This window comes from Chaetomium strumarium (genome assembly GCF_033439665.1).
Source record: "Chaetomium strumarium strain CBS 333.67 chromosome Unknown B0T15scaffold_1, whole genome shotgun sequence".
Taxonomy (NCBI): domain Eukaryota; kingdom Fungi; phylum Ascomycota; class Sordariomycetes; order Sordariales; family Chaetomiaceae; genus Chaetomium; species Chaetomium strumarium.
In genome coordinates, this window is record NW_026944429.1 from 120,410 (window position 1) to 144,735 (window position 24,326).

The 24,326-nt window shown below is 55.1% G+C and overlaps 11 protein-coding genes and 1 non-coding gene across 12 annotated transcripts; 7 read left to right on the forward strand and 5 right to left on the reverse strand.

Moving 5' to 3' along the window:
* Positions 1-314: 314 nt before the first annotated feature.
* B0T15DRAFT_813 (kinase binding protein CGI-121-domain-containing protein) lies at positions 315-1,703 on the forward strand. The gene is made up of 4 exons (XM_062871347.1): positions 315-354; positions 432-843; positions 947-1,498; positions 1,607-1,703. The coding sequence occupies exons 2-3, from the start codon at positions 568-570 to the stop codon at positions 1,277-1,279; spliced, it is 609 nt and encodes a 202-aa protein (XP_062725119.1). The 5' UTR covers positions 315-354; positions 432-567; the 3' UTR covers positions 1,280-1,498; positions 1,607-1,703.
* Positions 1,704-2,019: 316 nt separating this feature from the next.
* B0T15DRAFT_481080 (FAD-linked oxidoreductase-like protein) lies at positions 2,020-3,282 on the reverse strand (the record flags this gene model as incomplete). Its single annotated transcript, XM_062866001.1, has 1 exon — positions 2,020-3,282. One exon carries the CDS (start codon positions 3,280-3,282, stop codon positions 2,020-2,022), a length of 1,263 nt encoding a protein of 420 aa, XP_062725120.1.
* Positions 3,283-4,462: 1,180 nt separating this feature from the next.
* B0T15DRAFT_386193 (uncharacterized protein) lies at positions 4,463-5,166 on the reverse strand (the record flags this gene model as incomplete). Its single annotated transcript, XM_062864311.1, has 2 exons — positions 4,463-4,638; positions 4,713-5,166. The coding sequence occupies 2 exons, from the start codon at positions 5,164-5,166 to the stop codon at positions 4,463-4,465; spliced, it is 630 nt and encodes a 209-aa protein (XP_062725121.1).
* Positions 5,167-5,454: 288 nt separating this feature from the next.
* On the forward strand, positions 5,455-6,263 carry B0T15DRAFT_843 (uncharacterized protein). The gene is made up of 2 exons (XM_062871377.1): positions 5,455-5,580; positions 5,657-6,263. Exons 1-2 carry the CDS (start codon positions 5,578-5,580, stop codon positions 6,074-6,076), a joined length of 423 nt encoding a protein of 140 aa, XP_062725122.1. The 5' UTR covers positions 5,455-5,577; the 3' UTR covers positions 6,077-6,263.
* A 309-nt stretch (positions 6,264-6,572) lies between these two features.
* Positions 6,573-6,661, forward strand: B0T15DRAFT_t1. The gene has a single exon. It is a non-coding gene; the product is annotated as a tRNA-Gln (tRNA).
* A 787-nt stretch (positions 6,662-7,448) lies between these two features.
* Positions 7,449-8,823, reverse strand: B0T15DRAFT_545070 (aspartic peptidase domain-containing protein; the record flags this gene model as incomplete). The annotated part of the gene is made up of 2 exons (XM_062870119.1): positions 7,449-8,016; positions 8,082-8,823. The coding sequence occupies 2 exons, from the start codon at positions 8,821-8,823 to the stop codon at positions 7,472-7,474; spliced, it is 1,287 nt and encodes a 428-aa protein (XP_062725123.1). The 3' UTR covers positions 7,449-7,471.
* A 2,769-nt stretch (positions 8,824-11,592) lies between these two features.
* On the forward strand, positions 11,593-11,979 carry B0T15DRAFT_488086 (uncharacterized protein; the record flags this gene model as incomplete). The annotated part of the gene is made up of 1 exon (XM_062866473.1): positions 11,593-11,979. The coding sequence occupies one exon, from the start codon at positions 11,593-11,595 to the stop codon at positions 11,977-11,979; it is 387 nt and encodes a 128-aa protein (XP_062725124.1).
* A 369-nt stretch (positions 11,980-12,348) lies between these two features.
* Positions 12,349-13,031, reverse strand: B0T15DRAFT_497650 (uncharacterized protein). The gene has a single exon (XM_062867281.1). It carries the CDS (start codon positions 12,883-12,885, stop codon positions 12,499-12,501), a length of 387 nt encoding a protein of 128 aa, XP_062725125.1. The 5' UTR covers positions 12,886-13,031; the 3' UTR covers positions 12,349-12,498.
* A 335-nt stretch (positions 13,032-13,366) lies between these two features.
* Positions 13,367-15,329, forward strand: B0T15DRAFT_515264 (uncharacterized protein). Its single transcript, XM_062868174.1, has 3 exons — positions 13,367-14,146; positions 14,229-14,885; positions 14,964-15,329. Exons 1-3 carry the CDS (start codon positions 13,812-13,814, stop codon positions 15,103-15,105), a joined length of 1,134 nt encoding a protein of 377 aa, XP_062725126.1. The 5' UTR covers positions 13,367-13,811; the 3' UTR covers positions 15,106-15,329.
* Positions 15,330-16,430: 1,101 nt separating this feature from the next.
* Positions 16,431-17,253, reverse strand: B0T15DRAFT_515270 (uncharacterized protein). The gene has a single exon (XM_062868175.1). The coding sequence runs from the start codon at positions 17,205-17,207 to the stop codon at positions 16,881-16,883; it is 327 nt and encodes a 108-aa protein (XP_062725127.1). The 5' UTR covers positions 17,208-17,253; the 3' UTR covers positions 16,431-16,880.
* Positions 17,254-19,493: 2,240 nt separating this feature from the next.
* B0T15DRAFT_996 (uncharacterized protein) lies at positions 19,494-20,273 on the forward strand. The gene is made up of 2 exons (XM_062871529.1): positions 19,494-19,519; positions 19,581-20,273. Exon 2 carries the CDS (start codon positions 19,665-19,667, stop codon positions 20,130-20,132), a length of 468 nt encoding a protein of 155 aa, XP_062725128.1. The 5' UTR covers positions 19,494-19,519; positions 19,581-19,664; the 3' UTR covers positions 20,133-20,273.
* A 1,159-nt stretch (positions 20,274-21,432) lies between these two features.
* B0T15DRAFT_1022 (OPT oligopeptide transporter protein-domain-containing protein) lies at positions 21,433-24,220 on the forward strand. Its single transcript, XM_062861371.1, has 3 exons — positions 21,433-21,866; positions 21,921-23,783; positions 23,870-24,220. The coding sequence occupies exons 1-3, from the start codon at positions 21,581-21,583 to the stop codon at positions 23,980-23,982; spliced, it is 2,262 nt and encodes a 753-aa protein (XP_062725129.1). The 5' UTR covers positions 21,433-21,580; the 3' UTR covers positions 23,983-24,220.
* Positions 24,221-24,326: the final 106 nt, after the last annotated feature.

Below are 24,326 nucleotides of genomic sequence, written 5' to 3' on the forward strand. Positions count from 1 at the left end.
GGTAAATATCGCTGTAGGCCGGATAGATGCGGACTACTAGTAGTACTGTGCAGTTGCAAGACACTACATATCTTCTTTTCATTTACCCCTTCTGTTTCATCTTTTCCTTTCTTTCTCTCTTATCTTTCTTCTCCTTAGGTTTACTGTTCTGATCTTTTCTTCTTGTCCCTTTCCCTTTTCTGTTTCTGTTCGATTGGATTTACTTGCTGGGCTTCTTGTTTTCCAAAGGTACAATAGTACCACGCGCTTTACACGTTGGCACGTGGTAGGTTAGGGTTGGAGCTCGGCAACCCGCGGGCCTGCCAAACTTGGGGATCCCGAAACTTGGCGTAGCCCCACGTTACGGAGACGCTTGTGAGTCGCATTCCTGCCCCGCGCTGCCTGAACATCCTGGAGGTGGCATCGGCAAAGTCAAGTTGACGTAGACGCAGCTGCACCTTTCAGCGGTCTTTCTGGGTTCTCTATCGATTCTTGGCTGGACACGGAAGGAACCATAGTCCTGGAACACATCATCGCGACGAGCTTTTCAACTCCCTCCTCCGATCCAGCAACATCGAACCCTGAACAATGTCCCTCGAGAGACTCCGACTCGAACTTGTGCCACCATCATACGACGTGTATGCAGCACTCTTTCGGGATGTGACCAACAGCGAATTCCTCCACGCCCAACTACTCTCCCGAAACAGCGACTTCGAATACGCCTTTGTGGATGCCTCCTCAGTCGTCTCTAGGCTGCACCTGCTCTCGGCCGTCTACAATGCGCTCAACGCTTTGGTAGACGGGACACTGCGGACACCCAACGTGCACTCCGAGATTGTGGTGTCATTGAACACGAACAACAATGTAACTGCCTCCCCCTCAAACCCCATGTGCCATTGGGGAACAAGATCCACTCTACAAACCGTCCATAGCGCTAACAACCAGCTCCCCTTCCCCCCCGGCTCAGATCTCGGATGCCTACCGAAGATGGGGCATAACGCCCGGCAAGACCAAAGACCTAATCGTGGTGAAAGTTGTGCTGTCCACAACTGCGCACGAGCCAATACCGACGCAAACACAGACACAAGAAGCCATCTGGACCCACCTCACCCAACATATCCAAGGCACGCCGGCGCCCCTGACCGACGAGGAGCTCTCCCAGGTGACAGACTGGCCCAAAGTGCGCAAGTACTACCGCCTCAACGGCGTGCCGGCGCTGGACAGGCTTGCCGACGAGGGCGAGAGGCGGAAGCAGAGCGAGACGCTCGCGATTATGGGGATGGCATTGCGGGGGCTATGACCAGATCAAGAGTGGCTGAGGGAGATAAAAAGCAAAAAGAAGCAGTGATGAATGGCACTGGTTCCCGCCGCGAAACATGGCTGCTGCATGGGTACTCTGGAGGCTTCCATCCGCAGAAAGAGATGGGGTGGGAAGGGGTAGATGGATGGAGAGGAGGGTGCGAGGGAAATCCGATCGGCTGATGAGGGAAAGCCCCCCGCCGCCACCTAACAATGTACTGTACGTGTACATGTCCATGGCATCGTCAGCCCTGTTGACCACTGCCGTTCCTCAGCATGGGCGGGCGCGAGCCTGGTGGATACGTGCCTAACCTGTTAAGGAGGAAAGACGGTGGGCGTCGCTCGCGGGCGCGGCTATTGTTCCCCAATACTGTTCGACGCGGCGCCCTATAGTGGACGGTCCACTCTTCGAGGTCAGGTTGTCCAAGCCCATGGGGCAGCCTTCGACTATTGCTTCTGCTGGGATGTGTATCTCTAGCAAGTCATGACATTGGGGGGAGGATCTTGGTATGCAAACATCGGGCACAATAGATGAATGAGAAGCAGCTCGCATAAACAAAGTTAAATCATCAAGAATGGCCAATGCTCGCTAGGTTCTATCCTTGCTATTAAACACGCCAGTGTCATAACGACATCAAAACCGGGAAAAATCTATCACTCCTTAGCGCCAGCCGCCTTACCCCTACCCCTCGCGGCTTACCCCGCCGGCATGTACAGAACCCGTTTCGAGAAATCCCCCCACTACTCCAAACCAAAGAGGCTCTTGACCCTCCTGATCAGCTCGGCACGCATAGCGTCCCGACCAGCACGTGTCCGCTGCACCGCATCCCGGTTCTCCTGCGCCCGCCGCAGCAAGTACTTCATGCATTCGCCCGTGGAGCCCCAGACAAGGTACTTGTAGACACGGGGCTTCGGGTCGGCGCCATTGCTGGCCACGAGCTCGCAGCTGACCTCATCCGCCATGCCCTGCAGCTGAGCGAACACCACGTCCGTGTCGGTCTTCCCCTCGGAAGAAAGGATCTCCCGTGCCTTGAACACTGATTCCCGGTTGTGCGAGGCCAGCACGACGTTCACGTTGGGGAAGGTCTTCCCATCGGCTTCGCTTTGCGGCTTCAGCTGTTCGTTCCATTGCCGCCGCAAAAGGGCCGCCGCAATACCGTCGTATGCCGCGTCGGTGTCGGCCTTGGTGTCGTGGATGAGGTGTCGAGGGTCAGAACCCAGGTAGGCGCCGCGCACGAGCTTTACGCCCAGTGCAAACCCGCCCTCACGGGCAGCGGCGAGATGGCGGCTTACCGTCGCGGGTGTCGCCTTTAGATACGCCTGATATGTCCCATAGACGACGGCGCGGTCGGGCGTGTTGTACTTGCGCATGTACTCGAGCGTCCAGTCGTCGATGCCCGGCTGAAGAGCTTGCTGCTCAGCGTCGAAGAGCAGACGGACCCCACGTGCTACGGCCATCTTGCAGATGGTGTCAATGGCGGATGCCAAAGCTTCCGAGGGCGGGAGGCGTTGTGAAAGCGCGTGGAGAGCCTGTCGGCCCGCACCCGTGAACTTCAGAGCCACGAAATCGCCAGGTGAGGCGAGGAGCACCGTTTCCAGAGTCCCGTCGGCCCACGGGTTGATCTCGTTCCGCACACAGTCCTCCGCGGCGGCCCCAGTGCTACACGACGAGAGATCCTTCGTCTGTGCCTCGGTAAGCACCACTTCTCTGGCATAGCCCAAGATGACACCGCCAAACCCGATCTTCTTGAGCGATTGAATCGTCTGGCGAACTTGCGGCGCGTTCTCGCCGGCGCAGAACTGAGCGTAAAACGTCTTCTTGAGAAGGAAGTGGAGAAAGGGGTTTCTGTCGGGGTTGAGTACCGGGTTGGTGGTGTTGGCTAAGACAGACATGATCGCTAGTGAGGGGCTAAGGAGGATGGGTGAAGACGAGACGGTCGTCGTCATGAGCGAACGAAGCACATTGCTCAGTGGGAGAACCGCCAACGGCGCTGGTTGAACCATCTTGGCTGGTTGATGCTCATACGTGGTTGTGGATGGCAAGCCGACCGCGTCGCTTGCTGTGAGATTCCCGGACGGCGAAGATTGGTTCGGCGACGAGTGGATAGACCTTGTCGATGCTGGTCTCGCAGTTGTTCGAGAAGCCCGATGCACGGGTGAGGGGAATGCATGAGTAGCTGCAGCAAAGAATATCGTAGCGGGGATCGCAGTGGTCGCTTTTGACCGAGCTATGCTGCAAGGCGGCAGCACGCCGGGTCGTGATAGGGAAAGTGGTGCCATTGCAGCACACTACGCCACGTGACCGTTTTCGATATCCTTTGTTCACTGCTGTGTGATCCACTATGCCGCGGGGAATACCAATGGCGTGGAGTTGGGCAGCGGCGGGTAAGGTGGGATGGGAAGGAGTTCGTGGGTGTGATATCAGAGGGGCCGAATGTTTGGTGTTGGACCAACCCCCCCATCGGGCCAAATTCGAGAATATATGTCCAGCAAAGGAGCTGAGCTGGCTCTCGGCCTTGCCGCCGGTATCGCATCCTACCCTGATTGGAATGTGCCAGAACCCACCAATGGCCCGAGAACAGCGGGACAAGATGATTGCCATTCTTGCGTCAAGTCGTGCCTTTGTCAAGTTGGGATGATGCGGGCGACGCTGTTATCGCCAGTCCCTTATCAGAAAACCGCAGATAGCCGCACGTGTGGGGAAGCCATGCTCTGCCGGCATCGCAAAGAGAGCCACACGAGGTGCATCTAGAACTCAAAAAGCACCCCAGCGGAGCCTGCCAAGTCTCCTAGCGCGCTGAACAATGGAGCGCTGTAGCCCGCAGAATGGGTCCAACATTAAGTTGAGCCGAGACGTCAGATCAACTGCCGCCGGCTAAGGGGGAGGGGGGCGTCTCAAACCCTCAAACAACGCAACCCCAGTCGCTTCTAAGCATCGAGCGGGCTATCGGATCGGTTGGTGTCGGCGCTCATCCGTAGCTCGTTACGTTGAAGTGTAAAATGGCATGTTGCCAATCTGAACGCGCTTCCTCTTGCCGAGTTGTGTCGCCCACATCCGCCATGCTGATGCACACTGGTTTGCAAACCAGAACGGACGAAGGGGGTTGTCTCGGGCCATTGGGAACGGGGGCCGGTCCGCAACAGGGCCATTGGCCGGGCCGGACCACGCGGGAGGTGCAGTGGCCTACTGGCTTTTCGACTGCTCTTGTCGTGGTGATCCCAATCGCTGCTTGACCCAGTCGACATATCCAATGGGACGACCCCTTGCTATGCCGAGGAGGTCCTGAAGCCCGCCATAGACCATTCCGGCGACCAGCGCGGCTTTCGTCGTTCGGGCGGTCATGGGGAGTGAGAAGCGATCTACCACGCGGCTGCGGTCAGCACCAGCCCTATAAGATGTCACGAACAACAGGGCAATAGCAAAAGGGCCGCACTCCAAAGACTGAAGCCTCCTGCCACGGTAACGCAAGATGTCACCGTGTTGAGGAAGTCGGCGGTCCCCCGGTACGAGTCGAACATCTGCTCGATGGCGAACATGGCGCTGGTCCAGAACGACACTTTGCATCCCATCTTGAAGCCTTCACGGATCCCACCGTATGCGACGTGGTAATTCTTGCTTTTGTGGTAGAGAAACCAGCCCGTCATGCTCGTAGGCAGCTTGTGCGCGTGTTCGGCGCGGAACCGCAGGCCTGCCGACTTCCCCCCTCGGGCTGTTCCCAAAGTAAATCCAGCAAGGAAGGACAGAACCGAGGCCAGTGGAATACGCAGTGGGGCTGGAAGAGAAAGTCGAGCGTTGTGGTAGAGCTCTTCCATCTCGGCCTGTGTCGGCGGCGGTGGCAGTTCACGCGGCAGCCGCCGCGAGGGCGCGGTGCCGTCTGCTGTCGCCATTGTTTCGTTCTCGACGCAGTGGGTCTGGGGCCGTCGCAGCAACCGTCGCAGTGACAGTGATAGTTTGTCCACTGCAAAATTGCTTGGAACGAGTCGATCGAGCCGAAATCAATCAATACAGCCCACGAAACTGTCAAGCTGACACATGCAACGGTCAGTCAGTAGCACTGAAGAATGCAGTGGTGGTGTGAATTTTTGGGTGGCCCAAGCTCCCGTCCCTCCTGGGCCTCGGCCGCTAAAGTAGCGTGCACCTGCGGGATCCCGCCTTGGCAAGGCGCTCTTCTCTGCCGCGTCGCCCGCGTCAACGGGATACTATCCTGCAACGCAGCTCACACGATAATCTTCCGCGAAACGGATTTCAAAACTTATTGCATTCCTACCAGGTAGAGGATTTAGCAAAAAGCACATAAAATGGTAAGACTTGCGCCTGTTCCTCCTGCTTGTCGAACGCAATGCAAGTGACTTACACTAACACCGTACTCGCTCCTAGCCGCGTGTCCCCCGCAATGCCGTGGATGACCCCGAAATCAGCGTCCGCCTGAAATACGGCATCCACACTATCTTCTTATTCACAATGGTTGACTGGACCTTCTCGCGTCTTACCACCGAGCTCCTTTCGATCCTCCGTGACCGCTATCCGGACGGTCTAACGGCTTCCACCGGCGATCCCCAGAAAACACCCGTGCCAGCTAGCGACGACGATATCCGAGTCGCCTACGCCCTTCCCAAAAACGCCAATGACCTGTCACAAGGATGGAAGAACATCAAGGCACAACCCAGCGACCTCCTGGGCAAGAAAGGACTGACAGATACATGCTCCGTCGCCTTTGCATTGCTTGATCCGACTGCGGACGAGGGTGACGTCCAGTTCCAGGTGGAGGTTCCGACGTTAGAGGATGAGGAAGCGTGAAGAGCCGGACTGGTTGCAACTCGCCGTTTGCCCTTCCCTGTGCGAGGAAATCATGGCACTCGCGGCGACGTGGAGGAGAGGAAAAGATACTCAGACAGAACTCGGAGGGCATCGTGCCAGAAGTGAGGAAACCTGGACACAGGGCTCATCCGGGTGATTGGCCACGCGCAGATAGGGGGCCGAATCGACATTTGCAGGCGGCTGGAGCACGAAGACTGGTTACCGGTTGCTGCGGTGAGACCACAGGAGCGATCTCGGCGTGTAAATGGCTGCGTACTAGGTTGGCGCTAAGCGGGTAATCGAACCCAACCTTCCTGGGACGCAGTTTGCATCCTAGTAGCGGCTTACATCCGGGCGTGGTAATTAACAAGGTACTAACACCTTAAACTGGCAGCGCAGTGCCCAACAAAACAAATGGAAGTGGCAGCTTTTTCTTTTCCCTGATCTGATTTGATATGGAGCGCAGTCAGAAGAAATGTGCCAAATCCTGCACAAAGGTTGTGTAGTGTAGCGGTTAGCACTTTGGATTTTGAAGAGGGCATCCTCTCATTTCCAACAACCCCGGTTCGAACCCGGGCACGACCTCACTTTTTCCTAATCGGGACATCTACTGAACTACAAGTTCCAGCGCGGAGCGCGTTTCATATACAATATTCCACTGGGTTCCATGGGAGAAACGAGACAACTATGGACCGTCTGATATGTCCACCGTTTTACTACTCCTAGACCAAGTACTATTAATACCCGGCGCGGAACTGTTGCTCTCAGGTAGCGGCGGGGTGCAGCGGTGCTTTACCTTGGACTGCCGGGCATTCAGTGTTTAGCATGGGACCTTTTTGTTGAGGAACAGGTTAACCATCAGATGACTGTGAAGCTTGAGTATCTTACGTGGACAAGTTGGGAAGTACTGACTACGCGAATTATGTATCAAAGTCAGGAGGAACGTAAGCTCCAGGCATCGAGGTGAATTAAGTCGACACCCATCGCATATATGCCATCTACTGCCGCAGTTCCAGCGTCTGTCATTTGCTACGCCGTGGCAAGCCCATTGGTCCTGAGTAATAGGCACAAAGTCCCAGCAAACCGGATAACCAGCGAGGGAAATAAATCACTCATCAGTGCGGTCGATTCTCTCAATCTCCTTGGCTGTAAACGAATTTGGGCAACTCTCATGGTAAATGATGGAGAGCTGAGAGTCCTAAACCACCTTGCTGCATGTCTCCCGCAACTACCAATACATGTCGAAATAGTCGAAGGACTGCATCGGGCTCACCGAACAGCCTCAGCACCAAATCCCGCAGCCAGATGTAATGATAGCAATCAAACTCCATCCGGCGCATCATGCCCAGGACCTCCCAGCCCAAGGGCTCCTCTCCCACCTAGCCCGGCCGAATCTCATGCACCGCCACCAGTTGTCTTGAGTTCGTCTTTTCCTGGAGTCGCCTTGGTTGCCCATCCTATCGTCCTGTTGCCACCGTTGAAGACGACAAAGGCAGACTTGAGCGCCACGTCCCCAAAGATGGAAAACCCGATATCCGTATCCACCTGCATTCCACCAAAACATGTCTTTCCAGTGTCGTCTATCGGGGCGTACTTGATGTAGTCCCCGGGCACCGTGATTGTGGCACCATGGTCACCAACGACAAAGGCAAAGTCGGGCGCTGATGTGTCGCATGGAACCGTGAATCCGCCCTGGGACGCGTCGTACCTTGCGCCGGACACGGCGCCGTAGTACTCCGAGATCGGCTCACTAGGCAAAAGAAGTAGGGACGCACCCGTGTCCGCAATGCCCTTAATTGGGGTTGCCACGAAGTTTCTGTAGCCAACTGCATACCCTTGGGATGTAAAGGCCCAAAAGCCCGAGTCGCTGTCCACCGGAACATACGTGATGTCTCCCTTGTAAGCACTCGGGTCGATATACCCAAAGTTGTAGCGACCAGCTGCGGGGATTATCACGTCAGTCTGGGTAGCACAGCTTCAAGGAGTCTAAGGCACTGGCACTTACGAGCTCCACGGTTGAGGTCAGCCGTGAACACAGGGAGGTCCAACTCGGGAATGACATTGTCAAAGAAGGTCTTTTGAGCAACGGGCTGCACAGTGTTGATGGAGCTGAACCCCATACCAAGCAAACCGTGGTTGGCAGGGTCCGATGTGAACTCGCTGGACACCGTTGTGGCAACTTGGACTGCTTGGGACGAGAAGCTCAGGCCGCCAACATTGACTGTGTCGGTGTAAACATCGCCGCCGGACGAGCTGCCGTCCCCGTACGAAATTTGCCATGTGTACCCCTGCAGCTGGTTGGCCGTGGTGCTCTTGCTTGGGTCGTAGAGAGTCTGCCCGTTAACCTGGCTACTGGGAGTCAGGGAGCTGAAGACCCAGAGGTCGCTGGATCCCGTGTCGAGGTCGAGGTTGAGCACCTGGCCGGGAGTCCCGATGGAAACCGGTGCCAAGTATTCAACATCATTCTTCTCCGGCTTGGTCACGACGCTGCCGGTAGATCGCTTGCCCATCTCTCTCCGGATTCGTGCCACGGCGGCTTTGAGGTCCTCCGGGAGAGGCACACCATACTTGCGGTAGATTTTGGCAAGCTGAAGCGGGCCGCTGCGGACAAACTCTGGGTTGCGCTCTTGCTTCAGAGAAAAGGTGGCAGGGCGACCGATGCCCGAGTCATCCAAGGAAGGGGGCAGAACTCGTGCAAAAGCCCCAACCGTGAGCGCGGCCGCGACGAAATACGACAAGAACCGCATGACGAACGGAAGCTGTGCTGTTGAAAGACGTAGTCTGGGAAGATCTTGCTCTGAGAAAATCAATGCCTGGATTGGTTTGATGGATAGCAGAAAAGTCCGAAACTCAATGAAAAGTTCGGTTAGGATCAAGCACCGCCCTGCAAGCTTGAGGGTTGGATACAATGGTCCAAACGCTTTCAGTTTCGTTCAGGATTGTTAGAAGAATTTCCCGACTTCCAGGTCGTGCCTGCCGTTTTGTGTTACTAAATGGCTCCAATTAAACGCCCCAGAATCGGACGATTCAAGGTAGGTACCTAGTAGTATGGCAAGAGCGTCTGAAATTCGGCAGGAGCTGATCGAACGCTGCCTGGTAGCTAAGGTATCTATTCCTACCTATGTAGCACCCCAGGTGGACGTTACCTAACACAATCCGCTGTTCTTCATGTAACGTCAGAAAACAGAAACTCGAGACAGGTGGTGGTCCAAGAAAAGCAAAGTTTAGGGGTGGTGTGAAGATATATGTACAAATGTAAAGCTGATCTGGCAACCCCGTTTGTGCCGATCAATGACGAGTAGCCAAACACGAAAGCTCAAGAAATTTTATTCAGAAGAGTGCGCATCATGGCCCGAATATCTGACTAGAAGATCGGGTCGTGCTCAAGAGATAGAAACGCGAATTGTGAGAATCCGTTCGCCAAAGCAAAAGGGGTTGGACAATGGTCAAAAGGCAAAGAACCTTCATGTTCGCGGGTCTGTTTCCCCCCTTTAACCAATGCATTCCCTGGTCCTTTCGCCATGGTCGGTCATTGCCCGTTATGCCACCAGGAGTCTTTGGTATCAGCATGCTCTAACTGGGGAAAATGGAATTTCTTATCCCTTCAATTAAAGAGCAAATAAGTACCACTGCAGTACGCCGGGATTCTATCAGTCTACGGCGAACCAATCTATTAGTTCCTCAACCAAGATTGTATCGTCGACCCCTGATAGCACCTTGGGAAATGGCGCATATTTGACGCTCTCAGTCTAGCATCGTGATGCCATCCTATAAGCTGGTCACTCTGTCGCCTACGCTGGGCGTCGTACTTAAGCGAGCAGGCATCGAAGAGCCTGACTTCACAGACTGGGCTTGGTGCAAAGCTGCAGACTCCATGACCTGAATTAATCCCCGATTTCTCTTGGCCCTGGAGAAAACGTGGCTCAGAGTCAGGGGATATGCTGTGAAGATCAGCTCCTTGCGCTGACCAAAGTCTGATTCTTCCACTCGGAAGCAACACCATCTCTGAGTCATTCATTGTTCATCAGGTCGGTCAGGACCGTCAGGTACGGTTCATGGCTCCATGCTTGTACGTCGTAGATAGCAGGCAAGTTGTGAAAAAAAACACGTCACTGGTCTGAAGGAAGCATTACAACAATAAATACAGCAATAAAGCGACCTTGGAGGTGTTGGTGGCGTGATATAACACACAATTCGGCCTTCCTGTGGAGTGCAAGGTTGAGTCACGCGTTTCTGCTGCGGGATGTTACTAGTAGATCGGCAAACTGGGCATGGGTGCTCCAGTGTAGAACCGGCCCGGGTCAGAGTACCTAGGCAAAGACATGGGAAATGCCATTGTTCTAGTGCTGTCTGCTGCTCAGATTCGCGTGCAATCATCTACCTGGTTTGAGTCCTTGTCTAAGGTAAGTAGCCGGGGATGATGCTCGACCCTGCGGTTCTAGGTGCGGTGTAGTAGTATAAATACTTCTACTAACCTGGAATCGGGTTCTAAATCTAGCATCGACACACTCACAGTTCAATCAACAACCTGGAATACATACAGGTAACCGCCCTAACTGGATGCCGGCCAACTTTTTCAAGCCTCGGATAGTTCCTCTCTGACGCGCTAGTCTGCTCCATCGTGCTAGGAGCGATATTAACAACGACGCTTTGGCAGAAACGGCAGGAGACAAGCTTTGAACTAGCTATCCGTACTTTTCCTGTATCTGATTCGTCTTATTAGCCTCGAGGAATCCTTTTCTCCATATCGTATCAAGAAGATACACCCTGTGACCATCTGGGGACAATCTTCTCACGACTGGGTCACAATTTATGGGATTTTGATATTAAAGTATCCAAGCTGTTTGCGGTACCCCTGCTCACTTGATCTAACGGTGTCTTGAAAGACACTATACACTTCCATTTCAAGAATTCGACGGAGTCCCTTTGAAGTGTCGTGTATTGGCGGCGCTTAGTCACAGAAGCTGGTTTGCCCCTCATGCGTACAGCTACCTGGATTGGCAGGTGGTTAAGGTTACCTGTAACCTGTTCCATGCGTCCTTGGCAATACTCGGGGTCTCCTACCGTCTGAGAGTCGATTGTGTTACATATAAGACCGGAACAAGAGATGGTGCTGGGATAGGTGGTCTTTGCATGAACATAAAGCTGGAAGCTCATGAGTCACGCATCTATCTAGATGCGATCCCCAGCCGCGGGAGACTACTTCTCGGATGACTTGGTTGGAATTGTAACCTGCTGCAGGTCGGGTCACACGCATTGTGCCGGTGCACCCGACAATCGGCGCCTCGGGGTAGTGAATATCACGAGTCTATCCATAGCAGCGGTCGATGGACATCAGGCGCGGGAGCCGGCACCGGGGCGGCCACTTTTCCACTGATGGGATGTCCACTGGCTCCACTCTCGGTTGGTGGGGACATGGACGGCAGAAACCAGGTGTTCCAAAGCGCGCTACATCCCGCCGCGGCGAAGGGGCCGAATGTGCTGGCACATTGGGTAACGCACGTGCTGGCGTGGTCATGATCTCCCACAACGAAGAATTCGTCGGTGCCCTGGCCACCGAACAGTGGCACGTAGTGGACGGACGGGTTACCCACCGCGGCCACTCGGCCGTCACGCTGGACCGGCTTGAGGATGCGAGCCAGCCTGCAAGCGTGGTGCCTAGTGGTATGAACAGTCCTGTGCCTAGCTCCAGTGCCGTCAGCAGCGCGGTGAACAGCGGGGCCGAGGATAACGGTAGACCCGCGGTCACGGAGGAGAGCATGAAGTTCAAGGCGAAAAAGAAGAAGAAGACGAAGCGTGAGCTGAAGGAACGGGAGGTCAGGCGGAGGTTGAGGCATATCGAGTGGTTGAATAGTCCCAAGGGCACGCCGCGGCCGCCGGATACGGATGATGAGGCTGAGTGAGAGAGGAACTGGATGGCTTCCATCGGATATAGAGTGGAAAGGCGCACATGTGGGGTTGTCGGGTGATCTTGCGTTTTCTTTGTCTTTATGGCGTCTTCTGAAGACGAGCGAGGGATGAGTAGACCGCTGGGCTATGGCTGGGGTAATGAAGATAGAGTCTAGACGCGATGTGCGGGGCCTTTCTAGGTTGGAAAAATTCAGGGCTACAGGGATATAGAGGCGTTCTCGCACTTTGATAAATGCTGGGCTAACAGCTGGTGAGACTTCTTGCCCCCCGATCTTCTACAACGGTACTATGTCTTGTCGGTCGTGAGTTAAGTTTTGGAACTGGCTCACGTTCTCAATAAGGATCATGACAACGTTAGTGGGCATGGATTAAGGACCTAACCAAACAAAAAATCTACATCCATGAAACTCTTGGTGTCCCTCAGTCGCATTCCTAAATGAAGTATATATACACTTGACGGGTTGAAGTAACAGTACTAGTCGGAAACAGTCAAAGGATGAGCCTGGAAAGCATCACCGCGCCAAGCCCCACCCGATGGCCTCAGGATGATCACCCGCCATCTCATAAACTCTGTCCGGCGGCGGCATTTCATGAATCTTGTGCAATGAATCTGGCGCTTCAGCCATTACCCCGCCCCAGCCGGGCTCTTTCCCGTCATAGTAGGAAGTGCCAACAGCCGGCGGAGCAGCTTGGATCTCCCCGGCTTGAGGAGCCACTTGGCGCTTCCTCCCCCGGCACCAGAACAGCACCACAATCCCAACCAGCGCCATCCCGGCAACGGCTGAGCCGATGGCAATTCCCGCGATCGCCCCAGTCGACAGCCAAGATTGCTTCTCCTTCGAGTCAGGGCCCGAAGCGCCGGTCCCACCGACGGTTGGCGTCGGGGTGGCCGTGGTCATATCGATCGGCGTCGTACTGTTCACCTCCTCGGCACTCAGGGCCGTCCAGAACCCGCCCTACGAACGCTTCTAGTCGTTGCTACTAGGCAAGATGGTAGTGTCCCTAGGCTATATGCTAACCGAGTCGACGCCGGCCGGTATCTTGGGCCTGGTGTCATGAACCAACCATATATGGCGGCCGGGTGGGGCGCGACCCCGGAACCCCGGGTCAAATGGCCGTCAGGGACGGCAGGGATCACCAAGATCAATCGGGAGTTGGTGATTCCGGTGAGCGGCTCACCTATGATCACCGGGCCGAGGTGATCACTGGTGATCCAGGTACGAGGATACCTAGGGGAGGAAGCTGTATATAGTTCTACCATTCTGTCACTCATTCTGATAGCTAGCTTCCTCAGTGAGCAATTACAAACAGTAGCCTTCACCTACTGTGCAGACATTGCGACTTGCAGTGTTGTGAACCCTTTGGCTTCACCGAGACCTACAGTCCGACCAGCAGTACCTTCGACCGGCGAACCCTTTCAGAGGCAGGACTGCCTGTGGTTTCGTCACAATTCTGTTGCAGGATTAGAGTTGCCCACGGCTTTGGTTGGTTGCAGCCACCTACCCACGGCCTTAATGCCACTTTCTTCCCCTTCCACAGCACAGAACCGACCAAATAGAACAGACGATAATTACCATCACCAGTTTCCCGTCCTTCCCCCAACAGTCTCAGATCTACTTTCGTTCCTCAAGGCTCTGGGCAAATCGCAAGCGATTTGCGTCTCCTGTGGTCGCTAGGTTACAGAGTCACGTGGGCGAAACCGCACGGAGGCCTCCCTGAATCTCGTCTTTCCCGCTTTCTGCCCCTCTCGTTCAGTCAACGTCGCTCGCTCGAAGGCGTCAGCGACGCCCAACTCTTCTTCCTTCCTCTCCGAGAGGTCGAAGTTATGTCTTTGCGACCCCAGGTTGATGGCGATGGTGATGACGATGGCGTGTTTATTGTTGTAGCCTATGCCGATCTCCCAGATCCTCCCATGACCCTCGACGAAAAAAGCGAGCGGATGACGGCAGCCCATCGACTAATCCAGGCCAAGTACGACGCGGGGATCCTTTTTTTCACCAAAGATTCGTTTCGCGACGTGGTACGGCAATTCGAAAGCGACGGAAACCTTGATCGCCTGGTTTCCGTGACCGGCCTCGACGGTGTCGCTGTCCACTTTCCGCTCGAGATTGGGAGGGAGTATCTGACTCCTATGTATGAGGATGACTACGTCTGTATCATGTACGATTGATGACAGACTACCCCTGTTGGTGGTCTTTCCCCCTCGAGTCTCGTATACTTCTCTAATCTTTTCCTCGACTAGGACGAAACCACGCCTTGTATATCATCCTATAGAGCGTCTTCTCGCCGCCCCAGGTGTGTCCTCCTACTCAGTACGCCGTTCCTGTCTGCCAATCGAGGTCGCCCATTCAACCGAGATACGGGACGCGCGAACCAATGAGCTCGTAGGCCTCTGGCCAACTTCAGACTACGCGGCTGTGAAACAGAGGTTTGAGCGGGCAACGCGGTCCCTGGCCTCTAGCAAAGAGTTCGTACATCTCAAGTCCACACTCGCCTCTGTTGCCATTCCACCTGGCATTGACAAGATTGTCGCCTTTGCATGCTCTACCATGAGCTGGGCCGGCAACGACATCACGCGCAGCATGGCCCAGCACGCCCTGGCCCTGGCAGTCCGAGATTTCTTGGCAAATAGCGATATGACGGGCGCCGACGGCGAGGATGTTGGCGGGATCAAATGCTATGCTCAGGACCCCATCTATACGCCAGTCGACGAGCGGGTCCTATCCGAAGCTGGCTTCACCGTTGTCGATGACCCGAGAGCCTTCCTCGAAGTGGACGAAGCAAGCGTTATCATTGCCATGAACCCCGACATTCCAGTGAGGCAGATTATAGCGGATCTTGCCCGGCCCGCGATCATGATCTGGAACAAGGTCACTGTGGATGACAGAAACATGGCGGTGTAGGTTCTTTTTCCTTTGTTCCTTTGTTCCTTTTCCCCCTTCTTGGTATGTCGACTTAGGAATCTAACTTCTCCTAGAACCGACCCTGTATCGTTGCGTGTGGAACGGATGGTTGAGGAATATATAGAGTTGCCATTCCCAGCTGAGGACGAGTTCTTTGGCCGTAATTTGGCTATATATATCCGAAGGAGAGGTGAAAAGAAGAACGAGACGGGATAGGCACGGGCCAGGCTGGGGGGTGAGCGTTCCAGATAGTCGTTGTAGATCGTCACTGAAAAGCGTGGATTGCCACTGACATATGGGAAAGCAAACGACGCCGACCACGTGTACGCCCCCCGACGTATCCCCACGACGCCTAGGGCGTCCGATTACGTGCAGAGTGGGCTAAACACATTTGTCTTTTTCCCTCAAATGGGATAGGTTGTGTACAGGGGTGGGAAATTCCCAACCTAGTCGAGCAACAGCCATCGGCACACAAAGGTTTGCATTTCCCTATGGGGAAGTGCCCACTCGAACAGCATTTCCAGTCAACCGTTGATATCACGCCGTTTGTTTGTTTACCCGAGACTCGTTTGTTATATGCAAAGAGTGCCGGTTCACATGCATCCCAGACGAACCATGCCACAATAAGTCGGCCCCAGGCCATACTTATTTATACTGGTGGCCAGACTGTGCCACGCCATGTTCCCTGCGACAATCCCATGTGCACTACCCCCGACCCTTAGGTTCAGTGTCAGTTCAGTGCCATTCTGTCATGTTTTGTTTCCAACATCACTGACTAACATTACGAGTACAGCAGACATGGAGGAACATGTCGAGTTCTCCTGTTGCGCTACGGTCTGTCGTTTCAACGGACGGGTGTGTTCCAGTGTGCGAAGGAGTCGATGGATAAGGCTGGAACTTATCCTAGCACGCTAGGTTGTAGCTAGCTTTAGCTAGCGTCCTCTCGTTTGGACCTGCTTATTCAAGATAGCCTGGAGCTTGTCTTATTCTGTCGCTACGGTCTATAATCAGCGCCACTGCGTGATAGCCGAGTATTCCCCCGCCTCTTCCAATTCTCGCAGGCATTGCTGCATGTACGGCGAGAATCTCATGGGATCGAGTTGTTGAAAGCTCGTTGACACACTACCACCATGGTCAACTTCTCCCGGGGACACGAGATGAGCTATTAAATGGCCGACGGACGTACTATGAGCTGAGATACCACACCGCGAGAAGCAGCCGTTTCTCTTCATTGGTTCTCTCCCTTACCTCTCCCATGTTGATGACCATCAGTTTTGTCCGCTCCTGCCAGCTAGGACTCTGTTTTGGACCCAACTCGGCCGTCAGCGTCATGGCCAGCGGAACGAGGTTGTGGAGCTGGGCATGCAGAAACTGTCACAGGGGAATGCAGGCAGGCAAGGCAGAACTGGTGGTGGTATTCTGTGTGGTCTGTCTTGCTTGGTTGAAGTGGTGGAGGAAAAGGCAGTAGGGTGTCGGGTGGAAGATATCAGTGGTAGGGAACAAAGGACCTTTGTGGGGCACCTTGCAACACACCCCCCCCCCCCCCCCTTCCCTAGCCGAGCCAACACACGCCAGAAAAAAACCTCCAAAAAGGAGAGAGTGAAGCTATTTACAACCAATGACTCCCTCTGATCCCAAACCCCAGGTACAGGGGGATCGTGCCGTAAGCGGCCCGCCAAAGGAGCCTGGAGGAACGGGCTGAGCTTCTTGCAACCGCTAGGCTTTGCAGGCTCGATATCATCGCACTACATCGCATGCAAGGCGATTGATGCACGCTGGAAGGGTAAGGAAAGGTGCTGTCTTCAGGATCTAACGTTAATGACAGCCGCGCCTTCTATTTTCCTGCCTTTGACGTTTTGCTTGTGACCGGCTGGGGAGAGCTTCGTCTTTTTCGGTTTCTTGCTGGGGTAGTGCTATTTGAAGCGAGTTGATCGTCCAACAATTGCTCTGTGCCCGAACCATCGTTTGAGCTGTCGCCATTTGATCGACGGTTAGAAGAGTTGTGGGTCTGGAAGGCGGCGATCCATACCTGAAGACGGAACTGTGAGCACCGGGTCAGGGTCAGCCGTGATTGAAACCAGCGGTGCTCCTGGGCTGGGAGGTAATTCGGTCGTTTCGGGCTCCGCGCGGCATGGGACAAGCGTTGGGGCAGAAGCGGTCTTTCGAAGTGACTGATTCGGAACACGGTTTGGGGACGAGAAGCGGTTTCTGCTTGCAACTCCGCCAGGGCCAGCAGGCCGTGGCATCGCAGGCGAACCGGTTACAGGGCCTGACGACGTGGGCGTGGAGGTCCTGTGTGCGGACAGAGTGATCTGCATATCGGCGAACAGATAATTATATCCTCGCACGGATCGCTATCGGCACTATATAACACGATAAGGGAAGGCGTCTTTTGGTACGGCACGTTGTGCTTGGCGATCCCCTTGCGCTTGGCGGCTGGAGCGACGTACACCCCGTCGGCGCCGCTCTCCCTCTTGCGCTTAGCGGCTCGAGCGGCGTACTCGCCGTCTATATCGCCGTCCCTCTTACGCTTTCCTCCAGCAATAGTTATAGCCGCCTGTCCTAAGGAGTGTGTTTCTATAGCATACTAAAGGAGCTCCTTCAACCTATGGATCCCTTACATCTTTTCTACCGGTATTATCGAAGCTATAGATACGGTATACTCTAGAGGCTTTCCGAGCCTATAGCTATACTAGGTATCGACATGTCTCTAGAAGCTAGCCCCTAGAGCGTAGAGATGTTTATAGAGAAGGTACGGCTCTATACGAGGAAGAGACCACTTATAGACGGCCCGAGCGTATATTAGCTATTCCTAGATACTTATAAGTTTGATATTAGTTTAGCTCTTATAAGCATAGACGCTATAGATGATAGCAATGCTCTTATAGTACCAAGGAACTTCATCTAGTTTATACAGGCGAGGAGAGTATTTATAGACCCTATATTGAACAGGTGCAGAGACCACCACAACTACACCAAACACAGACACACACCACTGCTCAGTATGGTAAGGTCATGTATCAGCGTGACGGAGGAGAGAGGTCAGCACCTTATAGATAGTTCAGATGTTCCGGGCTCGACAGCCACAAATCATAGATAAATTAAGTCCTCTACTTCTGATCAGAGGATGACTAGGGTCGTAAGCTCAACAGCGTATACGATTAGGTTGGGGCCGAAGCCCAAAGGTAGGGTTTGAAAGAAGGTCCATTGATTGTATGATGAACACTTCCCGAAGGAAGGCTCATCCTGATTAAATACATGGCCCTGGACACACCGCCAAGACTCAAATGCAATGCAAATCCACCGAAAGAAGTGGGTCCCAACTGCCAGTTGCATACTGTAGTTCCCTGCTGTCAAGGCCGAACCGGCACAAGTGCCCGTGGTTGCCCGGGCGCCCCACGAAGCCGGGCATGCATGCCGAAGTAGGGCCGACTGACAGAAATGCTGACCGCAACATCCGGAATAGCAATGAGCCGCCCGGGGCCCGCACTGCGTCCCGTTCCCGATTGGCGTCCCGGCCTGGCTGCGGCCCCGCCGGCCTGCATATATGGTTGGTTCATGACATTCAGACACCACACAACTCCCGAGAAGCCGAATCGCAGTCAACGCTCATCAAGACTCGAATTGCTAACTATTAAAACAGCTCTCTAACTTCGATGTTGGCTGCTGTAGATCAACTTACCAAGGGTACAATGGCTATAATGCACCAGGTTGCTCTCCTTCGGTCAGAGGTCTCTTCGATCCGCAAGGCCAACGAGGCACTGAGCAAGCGCCGGAGAGCTAAAAGAACACGCGTGCAGCTTAGAGGATCACTCACTATACAAGGTGCATAGGATCTATTGGCCTAGAAGGCTGTGGGTGGAGAGGTAGTAGGAGAAACGCAGCCGGAAGGTAGCAGTATGGGGGGGGGTCGTATGAAGGTTCGGTGCTGTGGTGTGTGCGGCAAGCCTGGCCATAATGCGCGTACTTGCCGGGAGGCTGCAGAATCCTCAGATTCAGCTGTTTCTGATGTAATTATAGTTGGTTCTTAGTGTTGGTGTGTTGCAATTGAGGACAGTGTTTATAGGGTAGTGGAAAGTGGACCGTTCGCTTGTCTGGACCGCTCGCTTATCGAATACGTTAACTGTTTATATTAGTGGCACCGACCCTCGCCCTATTTACCGGTTATGTTGCGCCCAGCACATTAAGGGTAGCAATGAGGGAGCTGAACAAGCGCCATGTATGATTAACTGATGTTGTGGTCTTGAGACTTTTAGATGGATATATACTAATAGTATCATTCTATCGTGACCCGAAGGAGAAGAAGGCCACGCACGAGGCGCCACCCGCAGGTAGCACATCAAAGGTAAGTTGTTTTATGTTATAGGTATCACTAGAATGTCAATGAGAAGGACTCTATCTAATGGATATATTCCAGAAAACACTGAGAAACCGCCAGCGGTGGTATCAAAGAAGCCAGAAGAAGAAGCTGGCAAAGGAGCAAGCCGCTGCATCCGCTGCAGCCGCTACGCCGGGACCGTCGGCTCCTACACACGCGGCCACCCCCGCCGAGGAAACTGTGGCTGATGAAGGGGCTGGTGCTGATGCCGAGTCTGAGGGGGCGGCCCAGGATGGCGATGGAGGTGCTGCGGTAAGGATATGACAATAACGATGCCAGATCACTGTACAATACATACTAATACGTTTCATAGATGAACCAGTAAATTGCTACAAAATTACATTGCCGAAACAGTTGCTACTATGTAACTACAATACCTGTGGAGGCAGATTGAGTGATGCGTTTGGCAGGCAAATCAGCACCGTCGATAGACCTTTCCCTGCCCCTCCTCAACTTCCAAGTCTCAGCGAGCAGTCTTCCTCACCCTCCCCAGCGTAACATTCCCCCGATGAGCGTCGTCCACCTCGCTCTACGTTGTCGGCCGCAGGCTCCCCTCTGCAAACGACCGGGCCCTGTGATGCAGCTCCGGCGGCAGCGGATCTGCCTCGCAGCGACCGGCGACGACATAGGCTTCGCTCTCGGTCAGATTGCTCTTCACCTCGGTTCCGAACATTTGTGCGGAGATGAAGACGCCTGTGCCTGCCCCTGTAGCCGGACCTGGGCCGTAGCCTGGGCTGAGATGGTCGCTTGTCTTGCTGCTGTCCTGACCCTGCTGCATCTGCGAGACTGGACTCTGAGTCGAAGATGTTTTCACATGGCCAGCTCGAAGAACACACTACACTACAACCGTTACCTGCCTGTTTGAAGTAGCTTTTTCAGGCTCCGAATCGATAAATGTTGAAGTGTACAGCTACAGTGGTGTAATGTATACTGCAAACAATCTGAAATAGGGAGGTGCAATGGCGGACGTTTTTGCTGCATGCAGCATTTTCGAGATAATTACTCCTCAGGTCCTGGATACGGGTGGTTGACGGACAGCTAGCGAAATCGGCTCGGTTACACCCGTGGATCATGCCAAGACGCCCCGGCTTTCGGCAAAACTGACGATTTACCTCCCAATCTCGTGTCACACATCCATAGTGAAGCAGAATCCGCGCCCTTGGACTTGACAAGATGGAGAAATAAAGGCTATACGCGAGACTAGTTGTGGTAAGTAAATCCGTTTCAGTGGATCGTGAGGTGGTTGTTGAACCGCTCCGTCCCACAAGCTTGCCGGTCCTGCTGTTTCCGGCATGGCGCCGAAGACTTCAACCTGCCTTCTTCGACTGCAAGCGCGTCGCAGATGCCAATCAGACGGCCCAATCAGTTCGGTTGGATGTTGTGAGCGACCACCCGGCAATCTTATCAAGTTATCTCCTGTTTGCCACTGCAGCGGTTGAAGTGATGATATGGCACGTACGGAGGTACAAGAGTATGGGTTCTGCAAATGCAAACCGAGCTTTCGCATCAAAAGACGCACCTTGAGTCAACATCCGTGGACAGAACTCTACGCAGTTGCAAGTCAAATGCTATCTGCGTTGGCGAAAGCATCAGATCGGAGCAGGCTAAAATACCTGGTACAGAGTTGTATACCAAGACGCCCTACGCATGCACTTGCCGGATCGGCAGCCTTTGATGCCATTGCTGGTGCAGGACCCTCGGGAACCACCGACCACTGCAGTTCCTCCATAAAAAAGGGTCGCTATCGACCTGCCTAATCTGGGACATTGTCCTCGCTCCGGCGAATCACTGGCTGGTTGATCGCCGAGGAGGGCCGGGAGCGCGCTGCTGGCTGGTTTGTCTCGTCAGGGCCAATCCCCGCTTGATTCCTCGGTTTGCGTTCCCGGCAGGGATGTCGTCCATTCCAGCATCCTTGTTTATCGCGGCCGAAGATGGAGGAGCAGCACATGGCAGCGGGCCCGGGGGACGTTGCCTCCGGTGGCGACTGGATAAGGCCAGCCCTGGACACAATGAGTAGGTTCTGCTTCCGTTCGGACGGGTGGTACCAACATACGTGCCAAGCGCAGGACTAAGACCTCGGAGTCACCTTACACGGCAGCTCGTCTGGAATGCTGGACTCGATGCATGACCGATAGACGGACCGAGGGACTCAGCTTAAATACACTCTGCGGGCCACCGCGTTCCCGCTCGCTCTCGGGTTCCTTCTGTTCTCACGTCCCATCCCACCTCGAACTTCGTTGCTCGATCGCGCTCACGCCAGGCTGGGAGCCGCCCGTGTCACTGGTGGTCCTGTAATACACAAAGCCCAGCGCTATGGACGAGAAGAAGGAGCTCGACCTCCAGGCGGAGGCGGCCGCCGCCCAGGTGCGCCCATTCTCGGAAAGCAACCCGCCCATCGAGAACACGGCCGACCTGAAGACGCACAATGTATCGATCGAGAAAGCCGGATCCGAGGTCGAGATCGAGGTTGAGGAGGATCTCTACCGGCCTCTTCTGATGGACGCTTCTATCCCTCACGAGGAGAACCCGCTCACCGTCAGGGCGGTCGTGACCGGCTGCATCCTCGGCTCCCTGGTTTGTGCATCCAACCTGTACCTCGGTACGTCTTCCTATTCTCTTCCCATGCCTGTGCTCGTGCTAACGTTCGTGGCAGGTCTGAAGACGGGGTTCACGTTCAGCGCAAACATGTTCGGCGCCATCTTTGGGTATGGTGTGTTGAGGCTGATGGAGAAGTCGGGGCGTAATTTCCCCATCATTGGCGGCCTCTTCGGGCCCCAGGAGAACTCCATCGTCCAGGCGGCGGCGACGGGGGCTGGCGGCACCGGCGGTATCTTCGTGGCTGCGCTCCCCGCCATGTACCAGCTCGATGTCATGAACGGGCACAGCCCCACGCAAGATATCGGCATCATCTTCACTATCACCCTCGTCACGTCCTTCGTCGGCATGTTCTATGTCACACCGCTCCGCAAGTTCTTCATCATCCAAGTCGCGCGGGAGCTGAAGCTCATGTTCCCCACGCCGACCGCCGTCGCGCTCACCATCCGCTCCATGCATGCGGGCGCGGCGGGGAGTCTTGACGCCATCAAGAAACTCAAGTGCCTTGCGATCTGCTTCATCGGCGCGCTCTGCCACCGGGTGGCATCCTACTACGCTATTGGCATCCTCTACGACTGGCACGTCTTCACCTGGATCCACATCTGGAGCGGCTACACCAGCTGGGCCCTGAACATCGAGTCGTGGGGCTGGTACTTTGAGTGGACGCCCGCCTTCATTGGCTCGGGCATCCTGATCGGCCTGAACCCGGCCATCTCCATGTTTGCCGGCTCCGTGATCGCCTGGGCCATCATCGGCCCCGCCCTGGTGCACTACGGCGAGTGCATTGGCCTCGATGCCAGCGGCGACGACCCCAAGTGGAACGGCCTCTACTCGTTCACCTCGCTCTCCAAGCTGGGCGAGCGGACGCCTTCGCCGCGGTACTGGCTGCTCTGGCCCGGCGTCATGGTCATGGTGTGCTGCTCCATGGCCGAGCTGTTCGTGCAGTACAAGGCCATCTGGGCCGGCGCCAAGTCGGTATGGTTCCAGTCCTGCGCGGGCATCAACAACGCCCTCACGGCGCGCGGCAAGCAGAGCGCCTTCTTTGCCAAGCACGGCGCATCGCGGGCCAGGGACGAGACCCTGGTCGAGGACCCGTTCCCGCCGGAGCAGCAGGTCAAGACGTGGATGTGGACCCTCGGCCTCCTCGTCACTCTGGTCATCGGCATGATCATCTTCCACTTCCAGTGGGAGATGCATCCCGGCCTGACCATCCTTGCCATCGTACTGGCCTTCCTGTTCTCGTTCCTCGCCATCCAGATCGGCGCCGTGACGGATAACACGCCGCTGACGGCCGCGTCCAAGGCGTCGCAGCTCATCTTCGGCGGCGCCACCTCGCACAGCGGCTACTCGGTCCCGCACGCCCAGAAGATCAACCTCGTCGCCGGCACTCTCGCCTCTGGCGGCGCCGACATGGCCACGGCGCTGGTGAGCGACTTCCGTACCGGCTTCCTGATCGGGACGTCGCCCATCAAGCAGTGGATCGCCCAGTGCATCGGCGCCTTCTGCTCGGTCTGGCTCGGCCCGGGCCTGTTTGTGCTCTTCACCTCGGCCTACCCGTGCATCTGGGACCCGACCAAGGTCGACGACCACTGCCCCTTCCTGGTCCCGTCCGTGTCGGCCTGGAAGGCGGTCGCGCAGGCCGTCACCGACCCCAACGTCAAGATTCCGCTCAAGAGCGGCATCTTCGCCATCGTCATGGGCGCCGTCTCCATCATCCAGGTCGTCGTCCGCCACTACTGGCTGGTGGGCCCGCGCGAGAAGTACCGCGCCTGGCTGCCCAACTGGGGCGCCATCGCCCTGTCCTGGGTCATCCCCGCCCCCGTGTTCGCCAACGCTGCGCTGCTTGGCGCCATCGTTGCCGCACTCTGGAGGAAGTGGAGCATGAGGACATGGGACATTTACGGTTACGCTGTTGCTGCCGGTAAGCGTTTTTCCCATTCTTGGCCTTTCGTTTTTTTTTTTTTTTTTCTTTGACTTGCATCCGAAGCTAACCCCTTGTTTCTGTAGGTTTCATTGCCGGAGAGGGTCTCGGCGGTGTTGTGGGTGCCATCCTTACGCTCGCCGGCGTCGATGGAGGCACCTACGGCACGATGGTCGCTTGCCCTGGTGGCTCATGCTAAGTCGCATTTCCACCAGCAGCAGCAGCATGCATGGTAGATGGTGGCTCAGGTGGAGGGGTGGCGACTCTATGATTGGTGTTCCAGATATTTTGTTGTTGTTTGTTCGTTTAGGCACATATTGTGAGATGACACGAGATACCAATGAGATCAAGCTGGACGACCTGTGTAATGACAACCCAATACCCATGTTCATGACTCCATGTCCATCTCCCATTTAACGCCCATCAGTTTGATGATGCGCGCAGCATGCTTTAGTTTCGGTATTGGAATATGACCATGGAATATCTCAAGTTGGGGAGGTCAAGAGTCGTCAAATTCACAAGATGAGATAGCCTCATTGACGA